At 43.4% G+C, this 24,439-nt stretch overlaps 1 protein-coding gene across 3 annotated transcripts in view; it reads left to right on the top strand.

Moving 5' to 3' along the window:
- ptprt (protein tyrosine phosphatase receptor type T) overlaps window positions 1–24,439 on the top strand; it is a 1,564,838-nt gene that overhangs the window by 662,358 nt on the left and 878,041 nt on the right. For all 3 annotated transcript variants that reach the window (XM_070896216.1, XM_070896215.1, XM_070896217.1), the window contains exon 6: window positions 19,547–19,721. In XM_070896216.1, the coding sequence (XP_070752317.1) occupies window positions 19,547–19,721 (175 nt within the window). The remainder of the gene's footprint in view (window positions 1–19,546; window positions 19,722–24,439) is intronic.

Raw genomic sequence — 24,439 nt, 5'->3', positions numbered from 1 at the left:
TCAGATATATATATTTTTTCATCTAGCTTCTCCTTCAGATGTTTAAATCGTAATGTACTTCAAAAGACCTGGGTAAGAGAATGCAGCAATGATGTCTCTTTGTGCCATTTCTCTTTTTCTTTCCTCTGTTCTGTCAGGATCTATCTGAGCAACAAAGGGATATTGATTGTTTAGTAACCATTAGATCCTCTATGTTGAAAAAAATATTTTTTCCAGTTGCTCTTTTGCCTCTGATGATCCAATTTGATAAATGATTAATGACCTTGTTACAGTGAATTGGTAATAAAATAAGGCCCTCTTGAACCACTGCAGTCTATGTGGTGAAGGTTCCCAGTGGTTTGGTACAACTGAGTGGGGCTTGCTAGGCCATTTCAGCAGACAGTTAAGAGTCAACCACATTGCTGTGGGTCTGGAGTCACATCCAGGCCAAGTAAGAATGGTAGATTAGTGAACCAGATGCGTTTTCATGACAACTCAGTAGTTTCATGATGCTAGCTTTTTTATTCCAGATTTATTTAATTCACCAAATTTAAATTCCCCAGCTATCGTGGTGGGATTTGAATTCACTTCTCCAGATCATTAGTCCAGGCCTCTGGATTACTAATACAGTAACATAGCCATTATGCTATTGTTCACTGTGTATCAGATGCTCTTTAAACAGATGATATTTGGCCAGTTCAAGAGCTCTTGATTTCCCCCATATCCCATCCATTTCAAAAATTCTAGTATTGGTCTATGTTTCTAAATATCTCCAGTTTTGACATTCAAATAATGTCCAGGTTCAGAGAATTTGTGCACACTTTCTATAATATGCAAGTGATTTTACTTTCACTCGTTATAATTTCTTGTTGTATCAGGTCATTATTTTTGATTGCCTTTCAAAGAAGCACTTATGCCCAGTATATACCAACTCAGCTAATTAGGTATCTTCAGCAAAGTTTGACATATTTTTTCAAGAATAAACCCTTAAAAATTGTAATCCTTAACCATGCGAATATAGTGCTCTAGAGGTTTTTCTGTATTTGTAAAGGTCAAACTGAATTGTAGTTGCTGGTGCACCAGTGATGTATTGGGTCATTGCGTCCACTTACAGTACAACTGTGACATTAGAATTTAGTGAGATGGCTTCACACCGACACAACAGTATAAATGCAGCTGAAATCCATAATTAGGGTCTGACCTGATATCAGAAACAAATAGAAGGATTTTCACTCAGTTTTGCTCAGGGTTTGATCAGACCTTAACTCTGCAATTATATCACGCATGTTTAGCGTTGATGTGAAGCAGAGACTGCTTTGCACTGACGCTATGTAATGTGGTGTAACTGCACATCCAGTTTATCTTGTGACCTAAAAAATCTATTTTCTGGTCTTCAGATGTATTTTTGCCTGGGGGTTATGTCCTTCAATGCCCTGGTTTGATGATTTTTGGAGACCTATGGCTCCATCTTGGCCCTCCTCAGGAGATTCTAGTGACTTTACTGCTTCGGCTATTGCCTAATAGAATCTTTCAGATGACTAGCTTGGTGACTAATTGACTTTATTTTTGAAATTATAGTTGTATTATAGAGGTTAATCATACATTTGACTATACCCCCATTATACTCTTCTGAACAGACTTCACCCTGATGCTCTCAATTTAGTACTACATTTCTGCTGCCCGTTTTGTATTTGGTCCTGTTTTGGGGTGCATATACACTACAAGTTTAGCATTGGCACAAAGCAGTTTCAGTTTCCCATCAGTACTAAATTTATGGCATGTTAAGGCCTGAACTGACTGTAGAGGGACGTTAGACTCCCTGCTCTCGGGAATCTCATTGTACCAAAGACCCAGCATAGACACGGTGAGCTGTATCATTGTTTTCTAGAGTTGTTGATGCCAGTTCGTTGGATATATTCAAGAGGGAGTTAGATATGGCCCTTACGGCTAAAGGGATCAAGGGGTATGGAGAGAAAGCAGGAAAGGGGTACTGAGGTGAATGATCAGCCATGATCTTGTTGAATGGTGATGCAGGCTCGAAGGGCCGAATGGCCTACTCCTGCACCTATTTTCTAAGTTTCTATGTTTGCCCCACCCTATCTCCGTAACCCCCTCCAGCCCTAAAACCCGTTGAGATTTCTGGGCTCCTCCAATTCTGGGCTCTTGAGCTTCCACTATTTTAATTGTTCCAACATTGGCGGCCATGCTTTTAGCTGCCTAGGCTCAAAGTTCTGGAATTCCTTCCCTAAACCTTTTTGCCTCTCTACCTTTCTCTCCTCCTTTAAGATGCTCTTACAACCTACCTCTTTGACTACGCTTTTAGTCATCTGTCTGAATATATCCTTATGTGGCCCAGTGCCAAATTTTGTTTGATAACATAAGAACATAAGAAATAGGAGCAGGAGTAGGCCATTTGGCCCCTCAAGCCTGCTCCACCATTCAATAAGATCATGGCTGATGTGACCTTGGTCTCAACTTCACTTTGCTGCCAGTTCCCCATAACCTTTGACTCCCCTGTAGTTCAAAAACCTGTCTATCACTGCCTTGAATATAGAATCATAGATGTTTACAGCATGGAAGGAGGCCATTTCGGCCCATCATGTCCGTGCCGATCAACCAAGAACTATCCAGCCTTATTCCACTTTCCAGCTCTTGGTCCGTAGCCCTGTAGGTTACGGCACTTTAAGTGCACATCCAAGTATCTTCTAAATGTGGTGAGGGATCCTGCCTCTACCACTCTTTCAGGCAGTGAGTTCCAGACCCCCACCACCCCCTGGGTAAAGAAATTTCCCCTCATATTCAATGACTCCGCCTCTACAGCTCTCTGGGGTAGTGAATTCCAAAGATTCATGACCCTCTGAGAGAAGAAATTCCTCCTCATCTCTGTCTTAAATGTGCAACCCCTTATTCTGAAACGATGCTCCCTAGTTCTAGATTCCCCCACAAGGGGAAAGATCCTCTCTGCATCTAACCTGTCAAGTCCCCTCAGAATCTTATATGTTTCAATAAGATCACCTCTCATTCTTCTAAACTCAAATGCTTATCGGTCCAACCTGCACAACCTTTTCACATAAGACAACCCTTTCATCTCAGGAATTAACCTTCTCTAAACTGCCTCCAATGCAAGTGTGTCCCTCTTTAAATAAGGAGACCAAAACTGTATGCAGTACTCTAGGTGTGATCTCACCAATGCTCTGTATAGTTGCAGCAGTACTTCCCTGTTTTTATACTCCATCCCTCTCGCAATAAAGGTCAACATTCCATATGCTCTCCTGATTACTTGCTGTACCTGCACACTAACTTTTTGTGTTTCATGTACGAGGACACCCAGATCCTTCTGTACCACAGCATCCTGTAGTCTCTCTCCATTTAAATAATATTCTGCTTTTCTATTCTTCCTCCCAAAGTAGATAACTTCACATTTTCCCACATTTTACTCTATCTGCCAAATTTTTGCCCACTCACTTAGCCTGTCTATATCCCTTTGCAGACTCTTTGTGTCCTCCTCACAAATTGCTTTCCCACCTATCTTTGTATCATCAGCAAATATCACGACAGTACACTCGGTCCCTTCATCCAAGTCATTACTATCCAAGTCATTAATATAACGCTCCTGTGAAGCACCTTAGATCATTTTACTACATTAAGGGCGCTATATAAAGCAAGCTGTTGTTGTTGATTCTATGATTTCACTGTCTGGTCAAGCCCTACTCCGGATTCTGGCTGTACTTACATTATATCTGCAGCATTAGCGTGAAGCAAGACCATTTTGTCACAGTTACAATGTAAATGCACTTCTAGTTTTGGGACTAAATTATGAGTTTTTTATCATCCTGTTGATTTATGCTACCATTTTTGAGATTATTTGTTATGCATTTGCATGTTTTCAAGTTGTAAAAGTCTCTGTAAACTAGTAAGAAAATATGCCTGTGGGAAGAACTATCAAACTCTTTGGAATTAAAATCATGATGAGCAATGACTTTCTTCACAATGGGTTATTTATTGCAATAACCATTAAAACAGGTTATAATAAGAACAAATGTGATTTTGAGTTATTACTATTAGTCAAATCATTTCCATGCTCCTAAAAGTGTCATATTTCATGGGTATTGACAGTAATTTTATTACTCTAAGACATTTAGAACAATGGATAATGGGAGGCTGTAACTCACACAAGGGACTAGATGACATCGTAAACTTATAGATGTTGACCAGTGGGCTTACTTTACAGCCTTCTAGTCAGATAGATTCCATCTATTTAATCATTGAGTTAACTGTAAGAGAAATAATGAAGTGTGTTTTTTTGGTATAAAGTTTCAGCTGGTATTTCAATGTAATGAATAGTTTTGCAGTTTATTGCAGTAAATTGTCAAGCAATATTTTTGTATCTGTTAGTCATAATATATGTGAAACATCTTTGCTTATGCATTAGATTCCTTTCCACTCACAATCTTGTATGTGGATGCTATGTCAAAGCTACAGAAACCATTTCCAAGTTTGGTGGTGGCAGTCAGGTTTGAATTAAAATCTTGTATTGATGAACAAAAATATCGTTCTCTTCATTTGTACTGGTTTTAACAATGGAGTTGAAAGAAGTTTAATTTGGAAAAATATATATTTTCCCATAATATTACGGTTCTTTAAAGCCCATTACAGTTTGTAAACTGGCACACTGCACTGCCCTCTCAGCGATATACAGGGAACATGATTAAAGATGTTTGTAATTGCTATGGGTTAGTTAATTAGAGCAAAACAGTTATGTTCAGTAAACACTGTGTTACAATTTATTGCAATGAAAATGCGAACTGTAATGTATGTACATAAGGTCTGCCACCAACAGGGGCCATTACCGTCGGAGGTCCTAGGGTCATAGGTACACTCGTGCTGGACCCGGTATATAAGCTGAACTTCACCTTTGTATCTTCACTTCTGGAAGCCATTAAAGACTGACCAGGTTACACCTGGTCACTGGCTCACAGTACGGAGTTCATTGTATCATTTCATCATCATCATCATAGGCAGTCCCTCGGAATTGAGGAAGACTTGCTTCCACTCCTGAAGTGAGTTCTTTGGTGGCTGAACAGTCCACAGACTCTGTCACAGGTGGGACAGAGGGGAGGGGTGGGTGGGGCTGGTTTGCTGCATGACCTTTCCGCTGCCTTCGCTTGATTTCTGCATGCTCTCAACGATGAGACTCGAGGTGCTCAGCACCCTCTCGGATGCACTTCCTCCACTTAGTGTGGTCTTGGGCCAGGGACTCCCAGGTGTCAGTGGGGATGTCGCACTTTATCAGGGAGGCTTTGAGGGTGTCCTTGTAGTGTTTCTGCTGCCCACCCTTGGCTTGTTTGCCGTGAAGGAGCTCCGAGTAGATCACTTGCTTTGGGAGTCTCGTGTCTGGCATGTGGACTTTATGGCCTGTCAAGCAGAACTGATCGAGTGTGGTCAGTGCTTCAATGCTGGGGATGTTGGCCTAAATGAGGATACTGATGTTGGTGCGCCTATCCTCCCAGGGGATTTGTAAGATCTTGTGGAGACATCGTTGGTGATATTTCTCCAACAACTTGAGGTGTCTACTGTACATGGTCCATGTCTCTGAGCCATACAGGAGGGCATAACCCACAACTGGCGACAGGCAAATACGAACCCACGCAAAAGATTCAATGAAGGAGAGGATTGGGGAGATTTCACGGATTGTCTTGACCAGTATTTCGTGGCAAACGACCTAAACACAGACGAGGATGCAGAGAAGTGTAGGGCAGTTCTTCTCACCATCTGTGGCTCCACGATCTATGCACTCATCAAGAATCTGCTCTCACCCATTCTTCCTACGGAAAAGGATTACAAAGAACTTTGTGCTCCAGTTCGGGAACACCTTAAACCCAGTGAAGGAATCCTCACATCCAGATATCGCTTCTATATGCACGTTCGTCCAGAAGGCCAGGACGTAGCGGCATTTGTTGCTGACCTGAGACGTCTTAGAAACATAGAAACATAGAAAATAGATGCAGGAGTAGGCCATTCGGCCCTTCGAGCCTGCACCGCCATTCAATAAGATCATGGCTGATCATTCCCTCAGTACCCCTTTCTGCTTTCTCTCCATACCCTTTGATCCCTTGAGCCGTAAGGGCCATATATAACTCCCTCTTGAATATATCCAATGAACTGGCATCAACAACTCTCTGTGGTAGGGAATTCCACAGGTTAGCAATTCTCTGAGTGAAAAAGTTTCTGCTCATCTCAGTCCTAAATGGCCTGCCCCTTATCCTAAGACTGTGTCCCCTGGTTCTGGACTTCCCCAACATCGGGAACATTCTACCCGCATCTAACCTGTCCCATCCTGTCAGAATCTTATATGTTTCTTTGAGATCCCCTCTCATCCTTCTAAACTCCAATGTATAAAGGTCCAGTTGATCCAGTCTCTCCTCATATGTCAGTCCTGCCATCCCGGGAATCAGTCTGGTGAACCTTCGCTGCACTCCCTCAATAGCAAGAATGTCCTTCCTCAGATTAGGAGACCAAAACTGCACACAATATTCCAGGTAAGGCCTCACCAAGGCCCTGTGCAACTGCAGTAAGACCTCCCTGCTCCTATACTCAAATCCCCTAGCTATGAAGGCCAACATACCATTTGCCGCCTTCACCGCCTGCTGTACATGTATGCCAACTTTCAAAGACTGATAAACCATGACACCCAGGTCTCATTGCACCTCCCCTTTTCCTAATCTGCCGCAAATCAGATAATATTCTGTCTTCGCGTTTTTGCCCCCAAAGTGGATAACCTCACATTTATCCACATTATACTGCATCTGCATTGCATTTGCTCATTCACCTAATCTGTCCAAGTCACCCTGCAGCCTCCTAGCGTCCCCCTCACAGCTCACACCAGCACCCAGTTTAGTGTCATCTGCAAACTTGGAGTTATTACACTCAATTCCTTCATCCAAATCATTGATGTATATTATAAAGAGCTGGGGTCACAGCATTGAGCCCTGCGGCACTCCACTAGTCACTGGCTGCCATTCTGAAAAGGACCCGTTTATCCCAACTCTCTGCCAACCAGTTCTCTATCCACGTCAGTATATTAGCCCCAATACCATGTGATTTGATTTTGCACACCAATCTCTTGTGTGGGACCTTGTCAAAAGCCTTTTGAAAGTCGAAATACACCACATCCACTGGTTCTCCCTTGTCTTGCAGGGCCTTGCAAATTTGGGCCTGCATTGGAAGACATGCTGCGTGACTTTTTCGTGATCGGGGTCAACCATGAGGCAACCTTAAGTAAGCTGCTGGCTGTGGCGACGTCGGACCTCAACAAGGTCATCACCATCGCCCACGCAGAAAAGCACGAAGCAGATATCGCGACAAAACATGAACTCCATGGAAAGTACTGTGCACAAAATTGTGTCGGCGGCCGGCAGAGCTGCACATGGCAGGGCCTACTTGACTGCGTCTACAAGACCGAGAGCCGCTCAATGTTCGCCATCGAGGGCCTACTCAACCACGTATGTGAGAACGGGAGCCGCTCAAAGCCAGTCATCGGGCGCAAATCTGAGCTCAACGTGTTGGCGTTGCGGGGGCAATCACCGCCCTCATCAGTGCCGCTTCAGGCAGTATGTATGCAGAGGGTGTGTGAAGATGGGGCATCTTCAGCGGACGTGTCCACAACAGAGCAAGCGAGCTGCGACACGCCATGTGGATGATGATCAATTCAGCCTGGATCTGGCGATGCAGCACGAGGCATTTGAGAGCTCCGAGGAGGAAGTATATAGCATACGTGCATTCCTAACAAAGAGTCAAAGATAATGATGGAGGTAAAATTAGACATGGGTGCGAGTCAATCGATAATGAGCCAGAGGACTTTCAAAAAGCTGTGGGAGACCAAGGCAGAAAGACCCAAGCTGAGTCTGATAAATGAAAAGTTGTGTACCGACACCAAAGAACTCATACCAGTGATCGGTAGTGCAGCAGTAAGAATGTCATACGAGGGAACGGTTCATGATCTACCGTTATGGATTATCCCGGGCAACGGCCCATCATTATTCGGCAGGAGTTGGCTCAAGAAAAGAAAATGGAAATGGTATGATATCAAAGCTTTGTCATCGGCGGATGATGATTTGTGTGCTCAAGTGCTGAGCAAATTCCCTCACTGTTTGAACCAGGAATTGGCAGCTTCAAGGGAGCCAAGGTGCAGATTCACCTAGGGCCAGACGCAAGGCCCATCCGTCACAATGCCAGGGCGGTCCCGCACATGATGAGGGAAAAGGTCGAGCTCGAATTGGACAGGCTACAACGCGAGGGGGTCATCTCACCAGTCGAATTTAATGAATGGGCCAGCCCCATTGTTCCGGTGTCAAAGAGCTACGGCACGGTCAGGATTTGTGGAGACTACAAGGTAACGATCAACTGAGTTTCGAAACAAGATCAGTACCCGCTACCGAAAGCTGATGACCTGTTTACAACACTAGCCGGGGGAAAATCGTTCACCAAATTGGATTTAACGCTGGCCTACATGACACAGGAACTCGTTGAATCATCAAAGCAACTTACGTGCATCAACACGCACAAAGGATTGTTTATTTACAACAGGCGCCCTTTTGGCATTTGTACGGCAGCAGCCATACTTCAGAGAAACATGGAGAGCCTATTGAAATCTGTCCCCAGGACCGTGGTATTCCAAAATGACATGCTAGTCACAGGTCGTGACACCGCCAAGCACCTGCACAATCTGGAAGAGGTTCTGCTTCGTCAGGAAAAAATGGGACTCAGTTCGAAGTGCATTTTCATGGCACCAGAGGTCAAATTCCTTGGACAAAAGATTGCTGCAGACAGAATCAGGCCTACAGACGCAAAAACAGGGGCCATCAAAAATGCACCCAGGCCCCAGAACGTGACAGAGCTGCGTTCGTTCCTGGGTCTTCTCAACTACTTCGGTAACTTCTTACCCCAATTGAGCACAGTATTAGAGCTTTTGTACAAGCTGCTCATAAAAGAAGACGACTGGGTGTGGGGTGAACCTCAAGACAGAGCCTTTGAGAAGGCTAGAAATCTGTTGTGTTCCCACAAGCTACTGGTACTGTATGACCCATGCAAGCGTCTAGTTTTGACCTGTGATGTGTCGTCCTATGGGGCCAGCTGCGTACTCCAGCAAGCCAATGAGTCAGGCAAACTACAATCAGTTGCATAATCGTTTTGAAGCCTGTCCAAGGCGGAAAGAGTCCATGGCATGGTAGAGAAAGAGGCTTAAGCATGTGTTTCTGGGGTAAAAAAAATGCACCAGTACCTGTTTAGGCTTCGCTTTGAGCTGGAAACTGATCACAAGCCGCTTATATCGTTGTTCGAGGAACATAAAGGTATCAATACCAACTCGTCGTCCCACATCCAGAGGTGGGCACTGACATTATCTGCCTAAGATTATGTCATTCGCCATAGACCAGGCATCGACAACTGCGCTAATGCATTGAGTCGATTACCGTTGCCCACACCGGAGGTGGAAACGCCAATGCCCGCAGAGCTACTCATGGTCATGGATGCCTTTGAGAGTGAAGGGTCGCCTGTCACTGCTCAACAAGTTAAGACCTGGACCATTCAGGATCCGACCCTATCGGTTGTAAAATGTTCTGTTCTTAACGGTGACGAAACCAAACCGCACAACCATTGCAAAGATGGGCTTTCCATCCCGTCCGACTGTTTACTGTGAGGTAATCGTGTTGCAATGCCAAGAAAGGCAGGGCGAGATTTATACAGGAGTTACATAGTAATCATCCCGGTATTGTCATGATGAAGGCCATCGCCAGGTCCCATGTTTGGTTGCCTGGCAATGACTCTGACTTAGAGTCATGCGTGCATCAGTGCAGCACTTGCATGCAGTTAAGCCACGCCCCAAAGGAAGCTTCGCTCAGTCTGTGGTCATGGACATCCAAACCGTGGTCTCGATTCCACATTGACTTTGCGGGCCCCTTCTTTGGTAAAATGTTTTTTGTGGTGGTGGATGCATACTCCAAATGGATAGAATGTGTGACTATGTCATCCCAGCACTTCCGCTGCCACCATTGAGAACCTGAGAGCCATGTTTGCCACACATGGTCTGCCAGACATCATTGTCAGCGACAACGGACCGTGTTTCACAAGTCTGGAGTTTCAAGAGTTCATGAAATGCAACGGCATAAAACACACGAGCTCAGCCCTATTCAAACCCGTGTCCAATGGTCAAGCGGAGCGGCAGTTCAAACCATCAAGCAGTACCTGAAACATGCAACTCACGGTTCCTTGCAGACACACCTGTCATGCATACTGCTCAGTTACAGGACAAGGCCACACACGATCACCGGGGTCCCGCCTACAGAAGTATTGATGAAGAGAGTTACATAGTACGCATCCCGGTATTGTCATGATGAAGGCCATCGCCAGGTCCCATGTTTGGTTGCCTGGCAATGACTCTGACTTAGAGTCATGCGTGCCAGGCTCAAAACCAGGCTCTCTCTAGTCCATCCTGACCTTAATGATTATAGAAACATAGAAAATAGGTGCAGGAGTAGGCCATTCGACCCTTCGAGCCTGCACCACCATTCAATAAGATCATGGCTGATCATTCACTTCAATACCCTTTTCCTGCTTTCTCTCTATCCCCCTTGATCCCTTTAGCCATAAGGGCCATATCTAACTCCATCTTGAATATCTCTAACACTCTCTGCGGTAGTGAATTCCACAGGTTCACAACTCTCTGAGTGACGAAGTTTCTCCTCATTTCGGTCCTAAATGGCTTACTCCTTATCTTTAGACTGTGATCCCTGGTTCTGGACTTCCCCAACATCAGGAACATTCTTCCTGCATCTAACCTGTCCAGTCCCGTCAGAATTTTATATGTTTCTATGAGATCCCCTCTCTTTCTTCTAAACTCCAGTGAATACAGGCCCAGTCGATCCAGTCTCTCCTCATATATAGGTCCTGCCATGCCGGGAATCAGTCTGGTGAACCTTCGCTGCACTCCCTCAATAGCAAGAACATCCTTCCTCAGATTAGGAGACCAAAACTTAACACAATATTCCAGGTGAGGCCTCACCAAGGCCCTGTACAACCGCAGTAAGACCTCCCTGTTCCTATACTCAAATCCCTTAGCTGTGAAGGCCAACATGCCATTTGTCTTCTTCACCGCCTGCTGTACTTGCATGCCAACTTTCAATGACTGATTTACCATGACATCCAGTTCTTGTTGCACCTCCCCTTTACCTAATCTGCCGCCATTCGGATAATATGCTGCCTTCACGTTTTTGCCACTAAAGTGGATAACTTCACATTTATCCACATTATACTGCATCTGCCATGCATTTGCCCACTCATCTAACCTGTCCAAGTCACCCTGCAGCATCTTAGCATCCTCCTCACAGCTCACACCGCCACCCAACTTAGTGTCATCTTGTCATCTGCAAACTTGGAGATATTACACTCAATTCCTTCAGCTAAATCATTGATGTACATTGTAAATAGCTGGGGTCCCAGCACTGAGCCCTGCAGCACCCCACTAGTCACTGCCTGCCATTCTGAAAAGGACACATTTATCCCGACTCTCGACTTCCTGTCTGTCAACCAGTTCTCTATCCACGTCAGTACATTACCCCCAATACCATGCGCTTTAATTTTGCACACCAATCTCTTGTGTGGGACCTTGTCAAAAGCTTTTTGAAAGTCCAAATACACCACATCCACTGGTTCTCCCTTGTCCACTCTACTAGTTACATCCTCAAAAAATTCTAGAAGATTTGTCAAGCATGATTTTGTTTCATAAATCCATGCTGACTGGGACCGATCCTGTCACTGCTTTCCAAATGCGCTGTTATTTCATCTTTAATAATTGATTCCAACATTTTCTCCACTACCGATGTCAGGCTAACCAGTCGATATTTCCCCATTTTCTCTCTCCCTCCTTTCTTTAAAAAGTGGTGTTACATTAACTTCCCTCCAGTCCATAGGAACTGAGCCAGAATCGATAGACTGTTGGAAAATGATCACCAATGCATCCACTATTTCTAGGATGACTTCCTTAAGTACTCTGGGATGCAGACGATCAGGCCCTGGGGTTTTATCAGCCTTCAATCCCATCAATTTCCCTAACACAATTTCCTGACCAATACGGATTTCCTTCAGTTCCTCCTTCTCGCTAGATCCTCTGTCCCCTAGTATTTCCGGAAGGTTATTCGAGTCTTCCTTCGTGAAGACAGAACCAAAGTATTTGCTCAATTGGTCTGCAATTTCTCTTTGATCCCATTATAAAGTCACCTGATTCTGACTGCAAGGGACCTATGTTTGGCTTCACTTATCTTTTTCTCTTCACATATTTATAGAAGCTTTTGCAGTCAGTTTTTATGTTTCTAGCAAGCTTCCTCTCATACTCTATTTTTCCCCTCCTAATTAAACACTTTGTCCTCCTCTGCTGGATTCTAAATTTCTCCCAGTCCTCAGGTTTGCTGCTTTTTCTGGCCAATTTACATGCCTCTTCCTTGGATTTATCACTATCCCTAATTTCCCTTGTTAGTCACAGTTCCCCATTTTATTTTTACTCCAGACAGGGATGTACAATTGTTGAAGTTCATCCATGTCTGCCATTGCCTATCCACTGTCAACCCTTTAAGTATCATTCGCCAGTCTATTCTAGCCAAATCACATCTCATACCATTGAAATTACCTTTCCTTAAATTCAGGGCCCTAGTCTCTGAATTAACTGTGTCACTCTTCATCTTAATAAAGAATTCTACCATATTATGGTCACTCTTCCCCAAGGGGCCTCGCACAACAAGATTGCTAATTAGTCCTTTCTCATTACACATCACCCAGTCTAGGATGGCCAGCCCTCTAGTTTGTTCCTCGACATATTGGTCTGGAAAACCATCCCTAATAATCTCCAGGAAATACTCCTCCACCATATTGCGAACCAGTTTTGTTAGCCCAATCTATATGTAGATTAAAGTGGCCCATGATAACTGCTGTATCTTTATTGCACACATTCCTAATTTCTTGTTTGATGCCATCCCCAACCTCACTACTACAGTTTGGTGGTCTGTACACAACACCCACTAGCGTTTTCTGCCCTTTGGTATATCCGCAGCTCGACCCATACAGATTCCACATCATCCAAGCTAATGTCCTTCCTTACTGTTGTGTTAACTTCCTCTTTAACCAGCAACGCTACCCCACCTCCTTTTCATTTCTGTCTATCCTTCCTGAATGTTGAATACCCCTGGATGTTGATTTCCCAGCCTTGGTCTCCCTGGAGCCATGTCTCCATAATCCCAATTATATCATATTCGTTAATAGCAGCCTGTGCAGTTAATTCATCCATCTTATTACAAATACTCCTCGCATTGAGGCACAGAGCCTTCAGGCTTGTCTTTTTCACACTCTTAGTCCCTTTAGAACTTTTGCTGTAATGTAGCCCTTTTTGATTTTTGCCTTTGGTTTCTCTGCCCTCCACTTTTATTTTTCTTCTTTCTATCTTTTGCTTCTGCCCCCATTTTACTTCCATCTGTCTCCCTGCATATATTTCCATCCCCCTGCCATATTAGTCTAACCCCTCCCCAAAAGCACGAGCAAACATTCCCCCTCGGACATTGGTTCCGGTCCTGCCCAGGTGTAGACGGTCCGGTGTGTACTGGTCCCACCTCCCCCAGAACCGGTTCCAATGTCCCAGGAATTTGAATCCCTCCCTCCTGCACCACGTATTCATTTTAGCTATCCTGCTCTTTCTACTCTGACCAGCATGTGGCACTTGTAGCAATCCTGAGATTACTACCATTGAGGTCCTGCTTTTTAATTTAACTCCTAGCTTCCTAAATTCAGCTTGAAGGACCTTATCCCGTTTTTTACCTATGTAATTGGTACCTATATGCGCCACGATAACTGGTTGTACACCCTCCCCTCCAAAGTGTCCTGCAGCCGCTCTGAGACATTCTTGACCCTTGCACCAGGGCGACAACATACCATCCCGGAGTCTCGGTTGCAGCCGCAGAAACACCTATCTATTCCCCTTACAATAGAATATTTAAACTAATATGGCAGGGGGATGGGAACCTATGCAGCGAGACAGGGCGAAGTAATATGGAGTCAGAAACAGATGGTAGAAAGGTAAAAAGCAATAGTGGAAGGCCAAGTAAACAAAGGCAAGAAACAAAAAGGGCCACACTACATCATAAATCTAAAAGGACAAAGGGTGTTAAAAAAACAAGCCTGAAGGCTTTGTGTCTTAATGCAAGGAGTATCCGTAATAAGATGGATGAATTAACTGTGCAAATAGATGTGAACAGATATGATGTGATTGGGATTACAGAGACGTGGCTCCAGGATGATCAGGGCTGGGAACTCAACATCCAAGGGTATTCAACATTCTGGAAGGATAGAATAAAAGGAAAAGGAGGTGGGGTAGCATTGCTGGTTAAAGAGGAGATTAATGCAATAGTTAGGGAGGACATTAGCTTGGATGATGTGGAATCTATATGGGTAGAGCTGCAGAACACCAAAGGGCAAAAAACGTTAGTGGGAGTTGTTTACAGACCTCCAAACAGTAGTAGTGATGTTGGGGAGGGCATCAAACAGGAAATTAGGGGTGCATGCAATAAAGGTGCAGCAGTTATCATGGGTGACTTTAATATGCATATTGATTGGGCTAACCAAACTAGAAGCAATACGGTGGAGGAGGATTTCCTGGAGTGCATAAGGGATGGTTTTCTAGACCAATATGTCGAGGAACCAACGAGGGGGGAGGCCATCTTAGATTGGGCATTGTGTAATGAGAGAGGATTAATTAGCAATCTCGTTGTGCGAGGTCCCTTGGGGAAGAGTGACCTTAATATGGTGGAATTCTACATTAGGATGGAGAATGAAACAGTTAATTCAGAGACCATGGTCCAGAACTTAAAGAAGGGTAACTTTGAAGATATGAGGCATGAATTGGCTAGGATAGATTGGCGAATGATACTTAAGGGGTTGACAGTGGATGGGCAATGGCAGACATTTAGAGACCGCATGGATGAACTACAACAATTGTACATCCCTGTCTGGTGTAAAAATAAAAAAGGGAAGGTGGCTCAACCGTGGCTATCAAGGGAAATCAGGGATAGTATTAAAGCCAAGGAAGTGGCATACAAATTGGCCAGAAATAGCAGCGAACCCGGGGAATGGGAGAAATTTAGAACTCAGCAGAGGGGACAAAGAGTTTGATTAGGGCAAGGAAAATAGAGTACGAGAGGAATCTTGCAGGGAACATTAAGACGGACTGCAAAAGCTTCTATAGATATGTAAAGAGAAAAAGGTTAGTAAAGACAAACGTAGGTCCCCTGCAGTCAGAATCAGGGGAAGTCATAACGGGGAACAAAGAAATGGCAGACCAATTGAACAAGTACTTTGGTTCAGTATTCACACAGGAGGACACAACCAACATTCCGGATATAAAAGGGGTCAGAGGGTCTAGTAAGAAGGAGGATCTGAGGGAAATCCTTATTAGTCAGGAAATTGTGTTGGGGAAATTGATGGGATTGAAGGCCGATAAATCCCGAGGGCCTGATGGATTGCATCCCAGAGTGCTTAAGGAGGGGGGCCTTGGAAATAGCGGATGCATTGACAGTCATTTTCCAACATTCCATAAACTCTGGATCAGTTCCTATGGAGTGGAGAGTAGCCAATGTAACCCCACTTTTTAAAAAAGGAGGGAGAGAGAAAACAGTGAATTATAGACTGGTCAGCCTGACATCGGTAGTGGGTAAAATGATGGAATCAGTTATGAAGGATGTCATAGCAGCGCATTTGGAAAGAGGTGACATGATAGGTCCAAGTCAGCATGGATTTGTGAAAGGGAAATCATGCTTGACAAATCTTCTGGAATTTTTTGAGGATGTTTCCAGTAGAGTGGACAAGGGAGAACCAGTTGATGTGGTGTATTTGGACTTTCAGAAGGCTTTTGACAAGGTCCCACACAAGAGATTAATGTGCAAAGTTAAAGCACATAGGATTGGGGGTAGTGTGCTGACGTGGATTGAGAACTGGTTGGCAGACAGGAAGCAAAGAGTAGGAGTAAATGGGTACTTTTCAGAATGGCAGGCAGTGACTAGTGGGGTATCGCAAGGTTCTGTGCTGGGGCCCCAGCTGTTTACATTGTACATTAATGATTTAGACGAGGGGATTAAATGTAATATTTCCAAATTTGCGGATGACACAAAGTTGGGTGGCAGTGTGAGCTGCGAGGATGGTGCTATGAGGCTGCAGAGTGACTTGGATAGGTTAGGTGAGTGGGCAAATGCATGGCAGATGAAGTATAATGTGGATAAATGTGAGGTTATCCACTTTGGTGGTAAAACCAGAGAGACAGACTTTTATCTGAATGGTGACAGATTAGGAAAAGGGGAGGTGCAACGAGACCTGGGTGTCATGATACATCAGTCATTGAAGGTTGGCATGCAGGTACAACAGGCGATTAAGAAAGCAAATTGCATATTGGCCTTCATAGCAAGGGGATTTGAGTACAGGGGCAGAGAGGTGTTACTACAGTTGTACAGGGCCTTGGTGAGACCACACCTGGAGTATTGTGTACAGTTTTGATCTCCTAACTTGAGGAAGGACATTCTTGCTATTGAGGGAGTGTAGCAAAGGTTCACCAGACTGATTCCCGGGATGGCGGGAGTGACATATCAAGAAAAACTGGATCAACTGGGCTTTTATTCACTGGAGTTCAGAAGAATGAGAGGGGATCTCACAGAAACATTTACAATTCTGATGGGTTTAGACAGGTTAGATGCAGGAAGAATGTTCCCAATGTTGGGGAAGTCCAGAACCAGGGGTCATAGTCTAAGGATAAGGGGTAAGCCATTTAGGACCGAGATGAGGAGAAACTTCTTCCACCCAGAGAGTGGTGATCCTGTGGAATGTTGAGGCCAATTCACTAAATATATTCAAAAAGGAGTTAGATGTAGTCCTTACTACAAGAGGTATGGCGAGAAAGCAGGAATGGGATACTGAAGTTGCATGTTCAGCCATGAACTCATTGAATGGCGGTGCAGGCTCGAAGGGCCGAATGGCCTACTCCTGCACCTATTTTCTATGTTTCTATGTTTCTAATCCCCTACCACTGTAGCTCTCCCACTCTTTTTCCTGCCCTCCTGTGCAGCAGAGCCACCCATGGTGCCATGAACTTGGCTGCTGCTGCCCTCCCCTGATGAATCATCCACCCCCCAACAGTACCCAAAACGGTGTATCTATTTTGCAGGGGGATGACCACATGTGGAAACCCAACGTCAACGCCAGCAGTGGTATCACGACTGCGCCGCAGTGTCATGTGACATATCTGTAAATGACCCAGTATATGTACTTAACCATGGTCAAGGGCCCAAGTGGCTCCGAGGCAATGTTACAGATAAGAATGGTAACCGGGTGTATATGGTTAAGCTCAAGAATGGGCAGATGTGCAGGAAACACATTGATCAAATCAAGCTAAGACACACTGGCGAACCGGAACAGTTGGAAAAAGACACCGCGAGCTTCGATGACCAACCAACTCACGTCCAGCCATCAGAAGAACCCACTATAGTCAAAGCCCAGCCCCAAGTCGTGAGAGACTCCGAAAGCACTGGGATTGTACTGAGACGGTCAACCAGGGAGCAAAGGGCTCCAGACCTTCTGAACTTGTAATATGGACTTGTGCCAAGAGCTGCGGGGGGAGGGAGGAATGATGTAATTTAGGTGCATAAGGTCTGCCCACCAACAGAGGGTACTACCGTCGGAGGTCCTAGGGCCATAGGTATACTCGTGCTGAGCCCGGTATATACCCTGAATTTTACCCTTGTATCTTCACTTCTGGAAGCCATTAAAGACTGACCAGGTTACACCTGGTCACTGTCTCACAATATGGAGTTCATTGTATCATTTCATACCTCACACGAACAGTTCACGGCAGTGAATTATCACTTGGAAGCTTGTACCAGGAAACACTTCACAGCCTGTCTACAAACTTACAGTTAACTCAGGTCATAATAGATGGAGTCTGTTTGAACAGTGATGCTGATTTACTTACTTTCATAAAGTCAATGGTGAATAACTAAAAGCTGTCTTAGGCACCAGTGAAATCCAGTATTCTTCACATAACTGATAGAGCATCTGCACCTTAAAATCGCAGTGACAAACTGTCCATCTCATGGACAAATAGGTCTTGCTTCTGAGAATAAAGTCTGTAACCTTATTTTAGAAGTTAGTGTGTTGCTGTTTACTGTAGACTTCAATGGGATTTTCATCTGTGTGAAATATTTGATCTTAAGACTGACCATGAATTTAATCCAACATTTTATATATGCTGTAATCAATTGCACAGATATGAAGTGATCAATTGAGCCACATAATAGGATAGCCAGTGTTATGCCCACCTTGAGGCTGAGTGAGATGGTTAACTTGGGTAGCTATTTGCCAGAGCTCTAATCTCCGTTGTGGGCAAATTCTTAGAAACCATAATTCAAGAAAAATGTAGTAAGATATAGAAATGCAGCAAAATTGGCAGACGGGCAGCAGACACAATTTAATATGGATATGTGTGAGGTCATCTATTTTGGGAGAACAAACTAGAAATGATAGTGTAGACTTAATGCAAAGGTACTGAAGATAGAAAAAGAAAGACTTGGATTTAGATAGCGCCTTTCACGACCACCTGTCTCAAAGTGCTTTACAGCCAATGATGCACTTTTAGAGTGTAACGTAGGAATGTAGGGCGTGGTTGAACAGAGAAACTTAAGAGTTCAAATATGTAAATCACTGAAAATAAAAGATAATATCATAAAGGCCAGTAGAATTTTAGATTTTATAGATGGTGGAATAGAGTACAAGAGTAAAGAAGTAACAGTGAAATTATACAAGAGATTGGTTTGGCCAAAGTCAGAGCACTGTGTGCAGTTTTGGGCTCCCCATTATAGGAACAACATTAAAGCCATAGAGAGTGTGCAGTGTAGGTTCACCAGGATGATACCAGGGATGGTAAATTATACTTATGAGGAGAGACTTGAGACACTAGAACTATTTTGACTGGAGCAGAGAAGGTTAAGAGAAGTTTTAATTAAAGTTTTTTGAAATTATGAAGAAAGTTGGCAGAGTGAATTGGAAGTTATTTCCTCTGGTTGGGAAGTCCGTGATGAAGAATGTTCAATTTAAAAGGTTTGAGGAGAGAGATTAAGAAAGATTTCTTTACCCAGAGCGTCTTTGGAGCATGGAATGCTTTGTCACGGGGAATGGTTGAGACAGAAACAATTGCTTCTTATAAGGGAAAATTGAACACATTTTTGAAGCAGAGAAAGCTACAAGTCTATGAGGAGAAAGTAGGGCAATGGGATTAGTTTTGGATTGCTCTATCAAAGAGCTGACCCAAACATGATCGGCTGAATGTTTTGCTTCCCGAAGGAAGAGGCAAGTACACAAGCAACTTGTACTGATAATATAGATATACCTATGAAATTGAAAAGAATAACTTTCAGAACTATTCATGTGATATTTGTTAACAAGCCTACAATTTAATGCGTTTCTCAATTAAAATATATGTTATTTTATACAGCAATGGAATGGAAAGGATACAGCATTGATGGTAACTAGGGTGGTTAACCATAGGCGTTTTTCTGCCACTGTCAGTGTGGCAGATACATCACAGAAGACCACAAGCAAATACAGATGTGTGATTCGATCAGAAGGAGGCTCAGGAGTGTCCAACTATGCAGAACTAATTGTGAAAGGTGAGCCCTTACTAACCTGTTCTTACAACCACAAAATAGGTATTAAAAGAAAAGCAGTGGTATATGTTGTTATTGAAGGTCATATCGGCTGATAATTTGAAACATTCATATGGGCCCAAGTTTCCCCAGGAGTTGCTCCGTTTTTTTTTTGGAGCAACTAGATTTTTTTGGAGTAACTTAAAAATTGCAATTCTCCCCATTTAAGTTGCGCCAATGTGAGTGAGTAAGTTGGGTTTTTTTTCAATTCAGTTTTTTTTTCATAAGGGGGCGTTACCAGCCACTTACACCTGTTTTGGCCATTTAAGCAAGTTTAGCCAGCTAAAACTTACTCCAAACTAAGTTAGGCCAGAGTAAGTGGCCACTTTTGTACGTTCTGAAAAACTCTGCGGTGAATTAAGAGATCAGCGCAGGTGGCCTCCAAATGACAGTGTTATGATAGGAATGCTAGTTTTTTTTTAAATCCCAAGCAGCAAGACTGTATAAGGTGTAGGTACTATCAGCCTGATTAAACTGAGTATAATTTTAGTAAAGATAGCTAGATATTAAAGTACTGGAAAATCTCTCTCTCCCCCCGCCCCCACTGGAACAAAACTCTTCCCCTCTCCCACCCCATCAAATCAAAATTCTTCCTCTTCCAACCCCACCTACCTGTCTCTTGTGGCCCTCAGCGTGGGAAGGCAGTGGCCGGCCTGTGCGGCAGGCCACTTGGCCCGGGATAGGGGCGGCAAGCGTCTGCCCCTCCCACACAGCTTGCATCACACACTCTCAGATTCTGGGGGCTAGGAGCTACTGCGCATGCGCGCAGTTTTCAGCGCCGGGACCTGGCTCCACCCCCGAATCCAGTTGCCACGCTACGCCACCATGGAGGAGAGGCTGGGGAGCGGCCAAACTCGGCCCGAAGATTTGAGGCGCCCTTGGAATTCTACAAAAGCGACGCACCTCTGGTGAGTGCGCCAGAAATCTGTACTTGCCAAATTTGGTTCAGCTAAATAGCTTTCATATTTGCACATATATTGCATTCATATTGTTGTCACTTGACAAGGTGCCACATTATAGCCAAATGATTAAGATGCAAAGATCAAAACCTTTTGCAGATAAAATTATCCAAAACTATTAGAGTACTTACAGAGCAGATATACATCCGCGACTATTAATAAGACCTGCCAGATCTAACTTTGTGTCAGATTATTACTCTTAAATTGTCAGAGTGTTGAGACAAACGCATTGCATGTTATGGTTATCTTGAAAAGTATGTCAGCCTATGTCTTCCATTATGTGTTACAATTGTTGGTGTTGCAGGATGCCAAATGCTTCTTGATTGCCCAACCTTAATTGTAGATCTTATATGGGACTTTATTTGCCAATTGGAGATGGTAGAAAATCTTTCAAAAGTAAGATAGATTTTTTTGTCATAAGAATACTGTTTAACCTACCAGTTTTTGAGAAGCAGTCTTTGCACCAAGAAAAATAAAGGGTATTGTTAGTATCTATTGTTAAATAGATGGCCTGGGTCATGAGTACACAAAGGCCACCTTGTAGATTTCCTGCAGTACTATAATAGCATGGAAAGGGAGAAACAACTAAATGCCTTGGGACATTTTACTATGTTAAAAGCGCTATATTAATGTAAGAAGTTTTTGCAAGCAGTTTCAATTCTATCATCATCAAAACAGCAATTCATAACTTTATAGTCTTTTGTTCCATCACCAATCTCCATTTACAACTAATTTTAGGGTGGATAATCAGCAGTATTTCACCCTTTGTTGTATTCATCTCTCACAATTACCTTTTGATCCAGTTGACGGTTGACAAATCCAATCTGGGTTGGTTCATTGAAGAACTATTTTTTTAATTGAGAAAACAAGATGAAGGGGCAAGTTCTAAGCGTGCAATCAATTCACAGATTCTGGAAATAATTTGTTCTGCTGTAGTTCATTTTTAACTAGGGGTCATAGAGAAAAGGGAAAACCAGGAATGTACAGCTTTAAAGCTCATCTACTACCCACCAGATACATCCCTTGACCACTTTTGCAGATGACTTACTTGGGGGGGATTCTCCTTTTCAGGGTAGAGTCCAGGCAGGGCAGGACATCCATCCATACCTCCATATCCATCCAAATCCTTCAGCAGGCAACCATTTTGGGCAAAATGGAGAGGAGAAGGACCCTACTGTTGTCTCAATCTTGGCTCAGTGGGTAGCACTATTGTCTCTGAGTCAGAAGATAAGGATCCCTATTCTGCAGTAGGAATAATGGTGAGGCTGTCAGCGCTCACCGTTATTTAGGAATAAATCGGACAGCAACTTCCGCTGTCTGCACATGCGCAGTTAAATGCGGAAATCAGGAATTTGCTGTCCGATTTGCCCTGTTCCTCCACAAACTTTACTGTACCAGTACCTTGCCAAGAGACTCAGCATTGAAACATTTGAAGGGTGTGAAGTTGTGGTACTTACACACTAGATACCCACTAAACATAAACACGCCAGAAAAAGTTAGGAATTGTCCAATGAAGTCTAAGTGAGTTTTTTAACAGTGTGATAAGTCTCAATTGCTACCAAACCACCTCTCTGGCACTGAAAATTATTTACTTTTACAAGTGTGGCGTCTCATTCCTTCAGATTTTAAATATTGCTGTCGATTGTAAAATAAATTAAATTAAAATAATTGTAAAAAAAATTCTCTCTCTTATCTCTCTCTCTCTCTCTCTCTTAATCTCTCTCTTTATGTCTCTTTCTGTACATTATTTGACATTGAATTAAATATTCTAATTTATACTTCCTGGTTTAGATTCTGCATGTCCCAGTGAGGATTCTTCAATCTGATTGGTTGCTGTTGCTTGCCCTGTTCTCACAGGTCCCAGATCCCTTGTAGAGGGCGGCCGCTGTATTAGATTCCCAATAACTATGAGTTGTTGCTCAATAGCCCACAGAAATTCTATGGGCAGTTGAACATCGAGCAACGTACATTCGCTGCTGGCCGCAAAATCCGGGCTAGTGGCTTCAAGTCCCACTCCAGAGACTTGAGCACATAACCTAGGCTGACAATTCAGGGCAATACAGAAAGAGTTTTGCACTGTCAGAGATGCCCTCTTTTGGATGAGAGGTTAAACTGAGGCCTCGTCTACCTTATTAGGTGGATGTAAAAGATCCCATGGCACTATTTGAAGAATAACAGGAGAGTTATCCTGGTGTCAGGGCCAATATTTAACCCTAAAGCTGCATCACTAAAAAAATCAGATTATCTGGTCATTTAAGCTCATTGCTGTTTGTGGGACCTTGCTGTGTGCAATTGGCTGCTGTGTTTTCCTACATTACGACAGTCACTGCACTTCAAAAATACGTTATTTGCTGTAAAATGCTTTGGTACGCCCTGCGATTGTGAAAAGCGCAATATAAATATAAGAACTTTCTTCGTTCTTTCCAGTCCTCATCTGCAAGAACTTGGGACCAGCACTACCACTTCTCATGACTTACCACCACGATCCCCCTGGTGGCCCCTGGAAGCAGCAGCAAGTGACATATGTGGGACTGAAATCTGCCAGGAACACTGGCCTTGCCCGCCACTGCCAATTGTACGTGATAGATGGGGTAGGAGCAGCTGTCAGTGGTCCTTGTGGGTTGGGGAAGAGGGAAATCCCGATTGCGACAGTGGCACAGCCAATATTTCCAACATTCTCTGCCGTAATCCAGAGCGGGAATGCGCAGGAGAATTTCATTCCACTAAATCCAAATTTTGGCAAACCACTACATTCTAGCATCCATTGTGATGCATTGCTTCAGCACATAAGAAAATACAGAGCAAGAAAAGTCCACTTAGTTCTTGAAGCCCTCTCCGACCAGAGTTCACATATCATTATTCTAACATGGACTGCCCTCCCACACCGCCTATATTGAATCTTTCCCAACTACCATGAAAAAAAGTTCAAGCAGTATTATTAAATATCTCCACAATCCTCAATCCTACTTCGGAGCAGGTATCAATCCAACTCTTTTTAAAGGTGCCAATTAATCCCAAATCAAGTATCTTCTTTGGAAGTTTGTTCCACTCTCTTGTGGGGAGAAGGAAGAGCTCGTATCATCTCGTACCTTGTTGGAGATGTGAATGTTGTACTTGTGTCCTGTAGTTTAATGCTTCTGCGACTGTTGGAATGTTGTCATTCATTCTGTGGTCAGTTCAAGCAAACAGTCTCAACCTCATTTCAAACAACTTCTGAGCAATTGTATTTGATTTCCACCACACTAATATACCATAATCATTGTTAAACATTTATATAAAATAAGATGGATTACAGTAGGATTGAACACACATATAAAATGGAAATCTGGGCGAATTCAATTGGGATGCACTAAAAGTGAAGTTTACTTTCAGATTCAGAAGATCAGATTGTTCAACATTTTTTAGAACTGTAAAAATGTATTTTTCTTGCTGATATAATCAAGAATCAAATCAGATAATCAATGATAGGTTGAATTTCAAGGTGTGGACCATTTTGTGACTTGTGCAACAGTGCATTGCATAGCATTTGAGACCTGTTGTAGTGGTCTTTGCAATTGCAAGAAATTTGTAGATACTTCTCTCCACAAAAAAGAAATATTGGGTATCAATTCAGTTTAAGTATAAATTTTAAGGTTTTGGAAAAGAAATCGAATAAATGTTTCAACCATGTTTTACTGTGTTTATTCTCAAAAATCTAATGTGTCACCTACACAAGCTGCTTAT

Source organism: Pristiophorus japonicus, chromosome 12, assembly GCF_044704955.1.
Source record: "Pristiophorus japonicus isolate sPriJap1 chromosome 12, sPriJap1.hap1, whole genome shotgun sequence".
Lineage (NCBI taxonomy): Eukaryota > Metazoa > Chordata > Chondrichthyes > Pristiophoridae > Pristiophorus > Pristiophorus japonicus.
The sequence above is the reverse complement of the archived record's forward strand: the minus strand, read 5'-3'. Positions and strand labels throughout refer to the sequence as shown.